We start from the raw sequence: 14803 nt of genomic DNA on the forward strand, positions 1-14803 counted from the left end.
ACATTGGGTATTTAATCATCTGTGAACTTTCAGTCTATTGGATAAAATAATTATCGGTACTTATGTATGTACAGAAATAGATTCATGGTGTAACTGAAAAGTTTTCATCGAACAGAGATACAATACGCATAACCCATCACAACAAAATATATGAAACGCCGGTAAATCAAATGCTTAAGTAGAGCCATTGACAGCCTGCTCAATTTCAGGGTCACGAAGGCTCTTCATAGGAGCAGGTGTCAGAAGTTTGGAGGCCGGGATCAAAGGCGCAGCAGGATTTAATTCGAGACCGAATCCAGGCTTGTCAAGGATGGAAACATCAAGGTATCCCTGTGTAGGTATGGGTTCGTTGAGGAAGAGGTTACCAAAGACAGGCAGGACAGACTTGCCATCGGGCGAGTTGGCGAGATATTCTTGGAAGGGACAGTTGGTCTGAGAGACAACAAAGTGGTAGGAGTAAGGACCAGATGCGTGAGGCACAACGGGGATATCATAAGCGGCAGCAAGAGCAGAGACCTTGAGCAGCTCAGTCAAGCCCCCAAGCCACATAACATCAGGCTGGATAATATCCAAATTGCGTCCCTCAACAAGCTTACGGAAGCCATAGCGAGAGAACTCATGCTCACCAGTAGTGAACTTAACAGTTGGGTGGGCACGCTTCAACAGTGCGTGGCCATCGAAGTCATCAGGGGACAGACACTCCTCCCACCAGTCAATGTTCAAGCCAATAGCCTCACATCGCTTAACGAGGTCAATGGTGTACGAAACAGTCAGAGACATATAGCAGTCGACACGGAGAGGGAAATCTGGTCCAACACTAGCGCGCATGAGACGGAGATATTCAACGTTCTTCAGTAGACCATCAGTTCCCTCATCAGGCCCATGAGGAAGGGCCACCTTGGCACCGACGAATCCCATTCCCTTAGCGGCAGAGGGCTGAGGACCAGTGCAGTAGAAGTCCAAGCGAGATCGAGTCGCGCCGCCAATCATCTTGTAAACGGGCTCGTTGCGAATTTTTCCAAGCAGATCCCAGATAGCAAGGTCAACGACGGAGATTGCGGCCACGGGAAGACCCTTGCGGCCGTAGAACATAGAGCCACGGTACATTTTTTCGAACAGGGTGTTGGTGTCACGAGGATCTATAGCAGCATACTCGTCAGAATGAATCGACTGTAGATCGTTTTCAAAAAGTCCTTACCTTCGCCAATCAGGAAGCGCTCAAAGTGCTGGTGAACGAGCCAGCAAGCAGGAGGACCACCAAATCCAGTTGCGAAACCCTTAGTTCCATCTGTTGCTTCGATCTCCACACAGAAAGATCCCAAAACATTAATTCCCCAGGAAGTACGAGAGCCGCGATACTGTGCCCACTTGGTCATGGGAGTAGAGATGTTGCTGTCAATCAGCCAATGGCCTCCTTTGACCTGTAACAAGCAAGTCAGTAAATATTCGAGTTCGCCTCCTTGTGTAACTGAGAGATTCAGTACTCACATTGTGATAATCACCACCGGAGCCGACACCATCAATGACGAAGGTGCGGATCTCCTTAATGCGGGGAAACTCCTTCACGGAACCCATGATTGTTGGATATTAATGCAATTGAGATAAAGAAATCAAGTCAAAATATGACGACTAGGAGAATAAATGAAGATGCGAAAGATAAAAAAGAAATATTGGAGAACGTGGGGAGCACATACTTTTTTAACCAGCACATGCCGAGGGGAACCCCGAGGCCTCGGGCGAGCAATGCCCCGAGCTGCGGGACATGGGAGTTTGAGCCGTCGGAGTATCGCCGTGTTGGAACAGCGAAACAGCGGCGAACAATTCTTGCTTGGGAAGTTCGTAAATCCGGAATTTCTATTAACAATTTATCATCTATTTTGTCATAGGGATGCCACTAGTGGGTAACGCTTATAACTCATGAATGAGACTTCTCATCTTCTCTTGGGGCCCCGGTTCTCTTAATCTCAGAGTTTATACTGATTGACCCATATGAATTGTGCCATTGTAATTCAAATCTTCAATAGATGGAAAATCAATTTTCCAAGTACAGGATGACACACCAATTAAACATTTTTAGTCTCTTCCACGTTCAAGGCTATTCCTGTCGCCAAGTCCTGCCTGTGTCGCATAGAACACCGGCGGAAGTGGGGAACGCGGGGTGCGTCGGTCGAGACATTACTACTTTCTTGTTCAAGGGGATCAATTTGATTAAAACCCTCAGGCTCTTTCTGGTAATATCATGTATGTCAGTCAAATAAATGTAGTATGGGTATTCTGACCAGTAGTAGATCTCAGCGCCGTTGTAAGAGCAACGTTTTCCTAACCTTGGTATTCAAGGGTTTCATCCTTCACAACATAATATCCATATATTTCGGATCGTTTACATTCATCTCATCTATGATTTCTTCTCACCGCAAACAAAGCCTCTTCATGGCTCTATTCTACAGTAGTATTCGCAATCAGATTTACCCCCAGATTCTTCGACTTTGATTCCCGAACCCCAATTCAAGCACGCTAGTCCGGGTGTAGTATGAAAGTCGACCCGCTAACTTAACTATAGAATTCATACAGTTGATACCAACCGGGCACCTGGGCATTCTCCCCCATCTTCTTCTCCCCTCGCAGCAATATTATTCCTCTATGCACGATTATTGAACGCCACCCTGCATTAGGGTTGCAATAAGGCCCCGAGTAATTATCCCCCAGAGTTCTATCTTATCCGCGATAGCCTAAAGATACGAGCTCGGCACCCTGTGACCAGACTACTCAAGGTATTGGGCGGTAATCAGCAGTATAATCACAGGTTTCGATTAAGAAAATGCCTATTCTGCCGGTACACACCGTCTGAAGGGTCTGAATGTCGATACCACGCAGGTATTGAGAAGCTGTAATTTCAGTTGGGCAAGCGCTCGAATATTGCACAAGCGCGTTAATATGGCTTTGTGAAATAGTCAACCATCGATGGCATATTAGCAATTGGGCCCTTGGTTTAGTAACTGTCAGGAGTCAGGAGCCACGTGAACATTGATCCTGGTGCCTAAGGCATCATCAGCTCACCAGAGTTAGTTAACAAACTAGCTCTTGATGATTCATCTCTTCTCTTCCCCGAATCACCAATTCAGTGGCTTTTCCCTAGTTCTTTCGGTCTTTTCTCCATCCATCTAGCCCCAACTAGCTATATCACCGTCTCTCTCCGTCTGTCCCAGCCTCAGTCGCCGACACAGACGTTGACAGTAGCTTTAGAAATCGAACCTAACATTGAAGTCACTTTTATTGAATAATGCCTATTATATAACGGCCTATTATATAGCGTTGATTGGCTTTTGCTTTCATATGTGGCTTATAATAACTACATTAAACGTGGGAATATAGAACACTAAACTAGTCTACGAATAATATCGACGGTGACTCTTTATCTAAGAGTCATACTAACGTCATCACAATAGAGACCGTATTCAAGAATCTTATATAGCTCATGATTGCATTCAAAGCCAACTCTAATTCAATTTCGAGCAATGATCAATCTTTGACTAGCACCAAGTACATCCAGTATATGGGATATGGAACCGGAATTTGACCCAGCAATCGAAAGAGTCATTGGGTATCAGTTCCACGATCGAGGTTTGATGGAAGAGGCTTTGGAAGAGAGGGGACTGGCATCTGCAGGAAATGAGCGGCTGGCCTTGTTAGGAGACAAAGTTTTAGCACTCATGCTGATTTATCGTTGGTACCGTGAAGGCAATACCACAGGTAGGCCTACTCCTGCCACCCTGGATGTCGTACTGATGTGATACAGCACAAGGGACACATATTCTTCGGGATTACGCCTGTAATAAGCAGTTGAGCTCTAGGGCAAGAGCTTTGGATTTACAGGAGTTTGTTCACCCAAGACTAGACCTAGAAAGAGGCGTACCAGATAGCACATTGGCTACCACCGTGGAAGCAATTCTTGGTGCTGTCTGGCTTGATTCCGAAGAAAGCGTACAGAAAGTAAACGAAGTCTTCGAAAAAATCAGCCTATATCCGCCCTCGAGCAGCGATACCTGAAGCGCGGAACACGCCCCCAGAAGCAACAGGGTAATGAGTCTACGCGTTGATCAAGCTGTCTATCCAAGAACTATATCTGATATTGCCGATGTAATTCATCTATTTTGTAATGATATATGCGGCAGAAAAGCCAGTGCAACAGCGCCTTTGAAAATCGGGCTCGAGAAAAGTAACAAAGTCGTCCAGGCGGAAGCAGATCTCGCTACCGACTGTATTGCCAGATTGTCAGAATTTCTCTCGTCTTTGCATGAAAGACTGTCAAATATCAAGGTTAATTATGGAATTATAACAATCACTCATCTATCGTTACTGGAGAATACAGTACAGCTCGACAGGAATTACTGGGGAATGGCTAAAATTAGACTAGCGCGTGTCAAACTAGGGTTCGGGGATAAATGTCTAAGAGAATGGGGGTAAATCTGATTTCGAATATTACTGTATCACTTTAACTCCAAAATGGAGCTCGGACTAGCCCGAGTCCTTGTTTGGTCCTATGCTATGCCGAATTCGGTTGCGGCTCTCCACGTTCGAGGCGGCTCTATAACTTACATCTGCTTCATTTACATCATGAGATTCAATACTTTTAACTCACAAGAAAGATAAAGTATCTGTAGTCTCCTTCACTAATCATCTTACTTTGTTCACGCATCAGGCTTCACCTAACACAAATCTTTACTTTCTATCAAACCTCATATCTCCAGCCATGAAATCTACAGCAGGCACCCAGACTGTTGGCCCCAAGGCTTCAAGTCCGCTTATAAGTACTGTGCTTAGCGCCTGAAGTTACAAATCAAACAGGCACCTGCGACCAAACGTCAACCCTCCGATGTAAAAGACCAAAAACTATCACAATCAGTCCATAAGGGTTGCTCTGAGTCTATTATCGAGAATACCTCAAACGAGAGGAGCACTCGAGAATGTACAGATTCCGCGACACTGGAGAATAGAGACACAACCACTGGTACTCGGACTACCTACGAAGAGAGAGTGGAGAAAATATGTTTATTGTGTCGCCAAAGTGGAAATGAACGCCACTTGTACATCACTAGCCAGTCGTACGGCAGAGGTCATGGAAGGTGCATTGAAAACGGCTGGCAAATATGCCTTCGAAAAGATCGTCCTAAAATATCATCGGATGAGAATATGCAACTCAACCCATTCGAACCTCCCTCTCGTGAAGCACTTGACACGCTACACCGCATGACCGACCGCTTTTTGGATTCGCAACGTCACGGTGAAAACTTGAAGACTCAAGAGATCCCTACCAAGCGACGGCACGAATTTCGTCGCATTTTCAACCGTAAGATAAACGACTCCTCCAGTCGGAAAGTTTACATCAAATTAAGAAGCAGAGATGAAGAATTATTTGATTTGTGGAGTATAAAGATGACAACCTGCCTCATGAAGCCATATAAGACCGAGATCCGAGACGCCATCGACGACCTAATCTCAAAAGGTAGCGCAAACATCAGATGCAAAGATTTCGCAAAGCTAAACGAGATCTATTCCACTCATGAGCTTGTTTCTCCTTCAATAGAAATAGCTAAGATATTTATGTTCCTCCGCAACATTACCCAAGCCAAGATCCACGTTAGATTGACTGATATCGAGCTCGGCCGATCTACCATATTTTTGATCTTGATTGTTTGCGTATCGAAGCTGGTTGGATTATCCGAAATTCTTTCTTTTCGACTGATAGAATCGATTCGGCGGATTTCCGACCGTCCAGAAACCGTTGCGCCGGGTCCAATTTGCGTGGCCGCTAATCTATATGAGCAAGTTGTTGACGGTCTATTGGAACTCAAAATAAACAAAGTAATCGGGATCATCATCAAAGACCTTAATGCACATCTCCAACAAGTGCAGGAAAGACTCTATGGTATCATAGAATATATGGTTTTAATGAATTGCATGAGAACAACAGTACTGCGGCTCCTTGACGATGTAGTTCCTAGGCTTCCGTCACCCCGCAGGTTCTATCTAGCTCTCTGGGTAGAATCAACGCCAATTCTTCAGGAGAAGATTTTCCAGGAGCCATCAAATTGAGTTAGCCTCTTTTTGATTGATGAATTCTCGAAACCAAGTCGCCCTGAAAGTTAACCGCACGTACAAAACTGGCCGGAGCAAGGGCAAAATCGACCGAGCCGCTCTCAAAATCAATCTACGCAAAGCTGGGAAAACGACCCATTGGCTGCTTTTCTCGATGATGACTGATTCTTCTATTGTGGATTAATTCTGCGCCTGCTAGTCGCCTCATTTCCAGTTAAATAGTACTACTAGTAGCTTAATCACTCTTAAATCGCCAACAGAATACTACGATTTCCTTCCCCTCCTCTTTTTTTTATGCGAAGCATTGGGTAAGTGCCCGACGTTGCAAAAGTGACATCAACTGCACACAAAAGAAAAAAAAGAAAATCAGCACCCCACTAGGAGGGACGTTCAGCGGAGTAAGAACTTTGAATTTTCGATATCACTATTTCTTTGTGTTTCTATTGACCACTCACATTTGTTGACAGGGAGGGGTCCAAGCGTAAGAGGACAGATCATGGTACTGGACGGATCACTATCTCCGGAGGTCCCAGACTCAGAAAAACCGACTCGGATTTAGAAAAAAGAATATGCTTAAGATCAAAATAGGCACACTGCATGATCAAAAGTACAACTCGGCAATCGCTGAACTCTAACGCACGGCAAACACCAACACGGCCTGCATATCTTCACCGCACTCCGTAAGGGCACGCACACAGACACGGACGCACTTTCTTATTCGTGTCGCTTGGCGTCGTGGAAAAAGTACTAAGACCTGCTTCCCGCCAGAGCTGAGGGGCATTTGACGTACTACCACATGCAGTATATTTACTCTCACGATGACCAACAAGAGGTTGAAGATTGTAGTGGTAATCGTACTACCTTCCAAGCAGTAAATTTACAATTCTCACCTAAGCAACTAGGATCCCGATGTGCATCTCCTTACGAATCCCGATATTGATGATTTCCAATCGTACGTTTCTCGCCTCCACTTCCAACGGCATTTAATTAAAGTAAAATATAGCGAAACCACATCTATCGGGTCCGCGGTATATCGCGGAGTCATTGAGAATGGTCGTCGATACCAAACATTACGAGAAAACCAGTACTGGTCAGCATGATCTTGGATACGAGGAGAATATTCAACCCTGCGACACCATAATTAAGCATAATATAGGGCCCCTGCCGATGAACAACAATTCGAGAGTCTGGAAGCTGGGTAAGTAGTACATCATTTTCCAATTACCATGGTTTAGCTCACATGGAAAGACACGCCGTTGCTGGAGTAATGGACGGCGAGAGGCCGAACCCGCTTTTTCAAGCGCCCATATCTAAAAGCGCAAAGGTATGTTTAAACACTGGAAGATAGTCTGAATATCTCAAGTTGTTGACAACACTAGAATATTCTGGATATTGGGACTGGAAATGGACTTTGGGCTATGTATATCAACTAAGTTCTAAGGTCGTTTTTCTGACACTAATATCTGACCAGTGACGTTGCTGATATACTCCCTGAAGGTAAGGAATATCTCAATATGAAGCCGTCATGACTATACTGATCGCATTAAAGCCACTATTCGGGGTGTAGATCTATTTCCACCGCCAGTGTCATGGGTGCCCCCCAAGTGCATCCTAGAAGTAGATGACGTCCTACGTGCCTGGACTTGGAGTGAACAATTTGACTTCATCCACATGCGATTCATGCTCGGTTCATTCAACGAAGGCGAATGGGATAAATTATACAAGAAGTGCTACAAGTTCGTCCCGATATTTAAATATTTGACACATCTCCATTCATTTGCTAAGAAATAATTATAGCAACCTTCAACCCGGCGGCTGGATCGAACAGCTAGAATTCGATGCTCATATAGAATCCGATGATAACACCCTACCCAAAGACAGCATGGCTGCCACATGGGGAGAGACAATCTTAGGCTGTGCTGAGCGAGCCACTCGAAAAATGGACACAATAAACACAATGCGCGATTCTATCGAGAAGGCCGGATTCGTAGATATTCGCGAACGAGCCTATAAGTGGCCAATTGGACCATGGCCGAGGGATAAGAATATCAAAGAGGCAGGGTTACTCAATTATCAAATGTGGTCATTAGGAATAGAGGGTTGGGGCATGTGGCTTTTGACAAGATTTGGAGAACCAAAGCCATGGTCAAGAGAAGAGGTTATTGCATACGTGGCTAAGATTCGAGGCGAATTGAAGAGCACTGATGTGCATAGCTATCAAAGAGCGTAAGTCTCCAGATATCGTTTATTCAATCCCCAGGAGCTAACTTCTAGCCATCTGTCTAGGCGACGTGTCTGGGCAAGAAAACCTGACAATGATCCTGGGCAAAAATAAGGTGACCTGGGACAAGCCTTCGGTTGACATTGTACTTGATAGTAATAATGGGTGGATTAGTACTTTTTATGTCCTCGCGTCCCTAGACTAGTTTCTTACTTGATCATCGTTCAAGCGCAGTGCAGTTCAAAACCTCTTTGAATTCGAAAAGCAAGTTTCTTTATATACGGCAATAATATCCCACCAAGTATCTTTATAAAACATAATTAACATAAGCTTAAGTTTCTCTAAACTCATAACGGCCCTGATCCCGATCCTGCACCTCAACTTCAATGCGACCCTCTTCAATCTCCTTACCATCAACATCAATAGAAGCACGCATAATATCACCAGCCTTCACCTCACCTACACCCTTAGGTGTACCAGTTAAAACAATATCACCCTTTTCAAGGGTCATAACGCGAGAAATGTGAGCAAGTTGTGTCGGGATACGGTGCAGCATTAAACTAGTTGAGTCAGCTTGACGTTCGATGTCGCCAGGGCTGATGCGGAGACGTAGGAAGGCATTATGGGGGTCGGGGATGCGGGACTTGGCAATCACTTCGGAGATTGGGAGGAAGGTATCGAAGCCCTTTGCGATGGACCAAGGTAGACCCTTCTTTTTGGCTTCATCTTGGACATTGCGAGCCGTCATGTCGATTGAAAGGATATAACCTGTTTAGTGGTTTTTAATTAGTACCCTGCTATTGTGGTGTTTTAAATATTGTTCATGAGATATCGTGAAACAGACTTTCAATAGCATCAAGGGCACCCTTCTCGTCATTTGGGTCAAGATCACGAACTGTCTTGCCTATCACCAAACCTAGTTCGACCTCATAGTGTAGGCTGGTCCCCTTGGGGCGGAGAACGGGGCCATCGCCAGGAGCAAGAATAGCGGATGGGGGCTTGAGAAAGAAGAAGGGCTGTTTGGGGGCTGTGTTATTCAGTTCCGTGATGTGATCGCTATGAGTCAATTCCGAATGTCAGTATTCAAGATGGTGGAGTATGTAGACTGCGGGTTTGTCGACGTACGCGTAGTTGCGACCGATGCACACGATCTTGCGACAGTTAGCTCTGATTGAGGCCATCTTTGGAATCCAATTAATTATATGCGATTGGGACAATTTATTTTACAAGAAACTCAAGTAGAACGGGGAATGCCGAGCTTATAACCTCCGCGGACAAGTTCCGATAATGCGGAGAATCGGCGACGGGAAGAGTGCCCGATCATCGGATGAAGGGCCCGAGTCCGCGATCGCAACCAATGGTGGATGCTGCTAAACTAAGCCATGGCTATTTGAATATTGTGAACATTTACAAACAAGCATGTGTTCTTGTCAACTCGCACACATTGTGTCGTTAAATTGGAAATATTGATTATCCTGGTATCATCAAGCTAGGTAATGGTCTTCCACTCCCACTTAGATCAGTCATTTCACCATTTTACATGCTCATTCACCATGTTCGCAGACAGAGCGGAAGAAAGAAAAAAAAATCTCAATAATTGCGCTGCCAAGTGACCGTCTTAGCCAATGGACCACCCCGATCATATGTAACCAGCGCAGTATGGTGATCAATAGCCATAACACCAGGCCAGAAGCTCGAAGCCGGAGACACAAAAACAGGAGGACCCCAAGGAATCCTTCCATTCAGTGGAGGCCCCCCAAAAACGACCTTAATAGAAGCATTTTTAACCCATTTCACATCCGGCGAATCATCATCAGTCATAAACACAACGACCATCGAGCCATCAGCAAAAGACGCAATCTGTGGAGATCCCGCATTATGACCTTGCTTCGGTCTAAAGACCTCATGGCGATTATGCCATGAAGCCCCATCATCATACGAGATAAGAGCCTCAACACTAAACGGACCATATCTCGTAGTTTCAAAAACCATAACCAAAGCCTCTCGGCCGTTATCAAAGGTTCTAGCGATACCGTTCATGCCGTCACGGAGAAGATCCCGATCACCATGTAAACAGACAGGATGGGACCAGGAACTTCCCTGGTCATGCGATATAACAAGCATAGTGCACTGGTTATTATGCGCGAATTCTTGGGAATAGGTGAGTTGGACTTCGCCGCGTTGTCCGATTCGCATGAATGGTTCCCAGATACCGAGTGGGGCTCCTTTCTCCGCAGCCTGGGAGGCGAAACGCCATGTGTGACCTCCGTCCATGGACCTGCATACCGTTATACGGAAATGCGTGGGACCGTTTGGACCTAGGGTGTGGTTGCGAAATGCTGCTAGCACCACGCCTGGTGCAGCCTCTACGAGAAACATGTTATCAACATCCCCCTCTGCGCGTGTGACCTCCGAAATATTCTCAAATGTTCGGCCATTGTCGGTGCTGCGGGCGACGCAAAGGGCACGTTTGCCATCGGGGAATCGTGTGAAGGAGGATAGAATGGAGCCGTCGGAGAGACGAGCGAGGCGAGGGTAGGTGCCTCTATTCGGGTGGGAGGATAGTGGGCGCTCGTCGTCGTTCACTAATCCATAGCCTGGAAGCTGCTGTGCGGGCGGGTGGCCAGGAAAATGTTGCTGTTGCTGTTGCTGTTGCTGTTGCTGTGGCTGTTGCTGGTGAGATTGAGAGTGATTCCCACCAAACGCACTAAGTATCTTTTGACCGAGATGTCCTGGCATGATGAATAAAAGTAGTAAATGTTCAAAGTAACCTTGTAGCACGCATTTCCCAGGCTGCAGCTTATATGCGCGCCTTGATCCTTCATTGCGTCATATAACTAAGCAGGATCCTTGGCGTCGATCTTGATCAGATGAAGTTATAACTTGGTTTAGTATTATCTACCTTCAAACGCCCATGAATCATGATCTGAACGGTTTCAAGTTTATCTTATTCTCAGTGCTAGTTCCAGAGTAGGAAATAGTTGGGTCGGTTTTAAGAGAAAGTGTGGAGTTAGGCTTTTGTCCAGATTCTGCAATTCTGCACGGAGTTAAGTGCGCTACAATCTCCGTGGCGGCATTCGTCACGACTTAGTCGCCTAGTGATGTATAGACTTATTTCCGCGTTTTAAATTGCGATGAAAATTTATAAATAATGCATATGTTACACAGCAGACATCTGCTTTTTTTTTCTCTTGGTCTCAGATATTCAAATCTAAGCTGTCCATCTCCATCCACTTTTCATTGAAATCCCATCTTATCACAACTCCATATCATATACCACAATCATGCCGAGCATTCTCACAACAGGCTTCCTTTACTCGCAATTCATCTTTCGCCCAGCCTATCCAAAAGGTACATTAGATGGCCAGACAATCCTCATCACCGGCGCAAATGTCGGACTAGGTCTTGAAGCTGCTCGCCATGTGGTTCGACTTGGTGCATCCCGCGTAATTCTCGGCGTGCGCAACGTGAAAGCCGGAGAACAAGCCAAGCAAGAGATCGAAAATTCCAACAGTCGTCCTGGAGTCTGTGAAGTATGGGAAGTTGATCTCGCTTCGTACAGCTCAGTCCTAGCATTTGGGGACCGCATTTCCAAACTCCCACGCCTTGATTCGGCCATCCTAAACGCAGGGCTTGCTACACAAACTTTCGAGCTTGCGGAGGGTTATGAAAGAACTATTACAGTTAATGTGTTCGGCACTCTCTTGATGGGTCTTCTACTTCTACCAAAATTAAAGGCTACCAAGGCAGATTACCCTGAGACCCATCCCCACTTGACATTCGTAGTCAGTGAAGTTCACAGGATCCCAGACTTTGAGGAATGGAAGGAAGACAATATACTTCAGATACTCTCTGACAAGAACAAAGCCCAGATGGATATTAGATATCCTTTATCTAAGCTCCTGGAGGTCCTTGTGGTGTTGGAGTTAGCTGGACGAGTACGTGGCTCAGAAGTCATCGTTAACATGGTTAACCCGGGTTTCTGCCATTCTCAACTGGGTCGAGAGGCTGGATTTGCATTCGGCGTGATGAAGTTCATCTTGGCACGCTCCACCGAGGTTGGATCACGTACACTCCTTGCGGGTATTCTGACTGGTCTTGAGAGTCATGGCTCCTACATGAGTGATGGGCTAGTAGAAAATACGGGGCTGTCTTCCTTTGTACGCAGCTCTGATGGAGCCAAGGCTCGGACGAAGGTGTGGAATGAGGTTACTACAATCTTGGAAGGTGCTCGCCCTGGAATTTTACAAAACATCTAAGCATTATTCTTGTTTCAAACGCCCCACTCCTGTTTCCTCAGCGTTGTAACTAGACAATGGCGTTATAATCAATTTACCTATATTCTTTTTGCCAACTTTTTATAATTTTTGCTATCTTGATTTGCGACATGTAGTTGAAAGGTGCAAACGTGGGACATATATGGAGGATAACATTTGAACGAAGAGATAGTACTATAGACATCGTATTTACTTTCACACCTAATACTCAAGTTAAAGTTCAAGTTAAAGGCGAGGCAGAATATGATACTTCACAGCCTTAACCTGGGTCCAGCCTTCAAGGGCCTCCTCACCCATATCTCGTCCAAATCCACTCTCCTTGACTCCGCCAAAAGGCACATTTGGAGACAACATAGCCCAAGCATTTACAGTGACCTGTCCAGATTCAAGTTCCTTTGTCACACGATGGGCGCGACTAACATCATTAGTGAAAATAGCAGCGCTCAGGCCGTGGGAGGAATCGTTAGCCTTAGCAATGACCTCCTCCTCTGTGGAGAACTTGGCAATGCTCTAATACACAAGATGTCAGCGTCCGCTATAAATAATCATGTTCACAAACCAGGAATCAACTTACCGCCACTGGGCCAAAGATCTCCTCACGCATGATTGCTGCGTTATCAGAGACATCTGCAAAGGCCGTATTCTGCACAAAGTATCCCTTCTCGCCAATCTTCTCTCCACCAAATAGCAATCGAGCCCCACACGCCTTACCCTGACGAATATAATCGAGAATCTTCTCATGCTGAACACGGCTCACGATAGGACCCTTTGTAGTCGATGTATTCAAAGGATCCCCAGCCACGGTAGGATTCTCAGCCGCAGCCTTCTTATACGCCTCAATGAAGCGATCATAGATAGAATCCTGAACATAGATACGCGATCCAGCCGCGCAAATCTGACCATTATTGGCAGTGATACCGATACGTGTCCACAGCAAAGCATTTGCCAAATCACAATCATCAAAGACAATTGAAGGCCCCTTACCTCCTAGCTCAAGACTAACTTTTTTCAGGTTGGTTTTAGCTGCAGCCTGCATAATCTTGCGACCAGCAATCGAACTGCCTGTGAACGCAATCTTGCGAACCTCCATATGTTCGGATAGAGACTGGCCCGCATTGGCACCGTCGCCTGCAACAATGTTCACTACACCGGCTGGAATGCCAGCCTCCTTGATCAGCTCAGCCAATCTCAGGCCATAAAGGGGTGAGTTCTCTGATGTCTTGATGATCAATGTATTGCCAGTAACGAGAGCTGGGGCAATTTTCCAAATCGTGATCATTCTATTCCACTAATTGTTAGCTGTGGCTCTTGTTGGCAAGTTTAGACAACAGAGGCTACGGTGACTTACAAAGGCGCATTCCACGGCACGATGGCACCACAAACACCCAAAGGCTCTCTGTATGTATACGCTATACCACCCTCCATATCCAGTGTTTTTCCATCGATCTTACCAGCCCACCCAGCATAGTAACGAAGACAACCAATAGCCTGTGGAATATTCAAGCCCATAGAATCGGTGAAAAGAGTTCCAGCATCGACCGCCTCAAGAGAGGCAAGATCATGAGCCTCCCGTTCAATCAGATCCGCCAGCTTCAGAAGAAGCTGTGAGCGCGCAGGGCCAGAGACCTTTTTCCAAGTCTCAAATCCAGCTTTAGCAGACTTCACGGCCTTGTCGATATCTTCCGACCCAGCCGCCGCGATAGTACCCAGTTGTTCGCCGGTTGAAGGATTCTCTACAGCCAAAGTGCGGCTGGTCAATGAAGGTACAAACTCATTGTGAATGAAAAGTCCTGTGGGCACTGTGAATCGTCAGCTTTGAACAGGCTGTCCATATAGAAATTTAATGCGTACAGGTAATCTGCCGACCCTGGATTCCTGTCACTGTCAAAGATGAAGACATTTTAAGCTGCGAAGAAATTCTCCCAAAAACGAACAGCTAAATAAATCAATCTCACTCGCCTGAGCGGGGGGCTTTCAAGCTGTTTTTCAGCTCTGCCTAGTCAATGCTGACACAAGGATGCTTTGCGGGGACAAGAGCTGTTCCGCGCAATCATTCCGCTTCCGAGCGGGTCAAGCCTTGACACATTCCAACACACTTGAACGCGATAGATGGTTTAACTCATTGCGGTTAGTCCGAAGAAAATACGTCGGTGGCCAAGAAAAAGATTGTTCAATTGTTATCAGGGGGCAGAATGCTTCACTATCAGCT

At 45.8% G+C, this 14803-nt stretch overlaps 7 protein-coding genes across 7 annotated transcripts; 3 read left to right on the forward strand and 4 right to left on the reverse strand.

Moving 5' to 3' along the window:
• Positions 1-174: 174 nt before the first annotated feature.
• On the reverse strand, positions 175-1575 carry N7478_009344 (L-rhamnonate dehydratase; the record flags this gene model as incomplete). Its single annotated transcript, XM_056925558.1, has 3 exons — positions 175-1139; positions 1199-1421; positions 1489-1575. The coding sequence occupies 3 exons, from the start codon at positions 1573-1575 to the stop codon at positions 175-177; spliced, it is 1275 nt and encodes a 424-aa protein (XP_056774928.1).
• A 1985-nt stretch (positions 1576-3560) lies between these two features.
• On the forward strand, positions 3561-4047 carry N7478_009345 (uncharacterized protein; the record flags this gene model as incomplete). The annotated part of the gene is made up of 2 exons (XM_056925559.1): positions 3561-3750; positions 3797-4047. 2 exons carry the CDS (start codon positions 3561-3563, stop codon positions 4045-4047), a joined length of 441 nt encoding a protein of 146 aa, XP_056774929.1.
• Positions 4048-6914: 2867 nt separating this feature from the next.
• N7478_009346 (class I SAM-dependent methyltransferase) lies at positions 6915-8431 on the forward strand (the record flags this gene model as incomplete). The annotated part of the gene is made up of 10 exons (XM_056925560.1): positions 6915-6944; positions 6999-7048; positions 7100-7186; positions 7253-7294; positions 7345-7420; positions 7476-7516; positions 7568-7593; positions 7646-7832; positions 7894-8322; positions 8383-8431. 10 exons carry the CDS (start codon positions 6915-6917, stop codon positions 8429-8431), a joined length of 1017 nt encoding a protein of 338 aa, XP_056774930.1.
• Positions 8432-8648: 217 nt separating this feature from the next.
• N7478_009347 (fumarylacetoacetate hydrolase family protein) lies at positions 8649-9498 on the reverse strand (the record flags this gene model as incomplete). Its single annotated transcript, XM_056925561.1, has 3 exons — positions 8649-9085; positions 9162-9373; positions 9443-9498. The coding sequence occupies 3 exons, from the start codon at positions 9496-9498 to the stop codon at positions 8649-8651; spliced, it is 705 nt and encodes a 234-aa protein (XP_056774931.1).
• A 409-nt stretch (positions 9499-9907) lies between these two features.
• N7478_009348 (sialidase family protein) lies at positions 9908-11056 on the reverse strand (the record flags this gene model as incomplete). Its single annotated transcript, XM_056925562.1, has 1 exon — positions 9908-11056. The coding sequence occupies one exon, from the start codon at positions 11054-11056 to the stop codon at positions 9908-9910; it is 1149 nt and encodes a 382-aa protein (XP_056774932.1).
• A 545-nt stretch (positions 11057-11601) lies between these two features.
• N7478_009349 (uncharacterized protein) lies at positions 11602-12576 on the forward strand (the record flags this gene model as incomplete). The annotated part of the gene is made up of 1 exon (XM_056925563.1): positions 11602-12576. One exon carries the CDS (start codon positions 11602-11604, stop codon positions 12574-12576), a length of 975 nt encoding a protein of 324 aa, XP_056774933.1.
• A 243-nt stretch (positions 12577-12819) lies between these two features.
• On the reverse strand, positions 12820-14494 carry N7478_009350 (putative aldehyde dehydrogenase; the record flags this gene model as incomplete). Its single annotated transcript, XM_056925564.1, has 4 exons — positions 12820-13104; positions 13169-13874; positions 13943-14393; positions 14446-14494. The coding sequence occupies 4 exons, from the start codon at positions 14492-14494 to the stop codon at positions 12820-12822; spliced, it is 1491 nt and encodes a 496-aa protein (XP_056774934.1).
• Between the last annotated feature and the right edge of the window lie 309 nt (positions 14495-14803).

The sequence above is a fragment of the Penicillium angulare genome (assembly GCF_028827245.1).
Source record: "Penicillium angulare strain IBT 27051 chromosome Unknown utg000007l_segment0_segment0, whole genome shotgun sequence".
In the NCBI taxonomy this organism is placed as follows: Eukaryota; Fungi; Ascomycota; class Eurotiomycetes; order Eurotiales; family Aspergillaceae; genus Penicillium; species Penicillium angulare.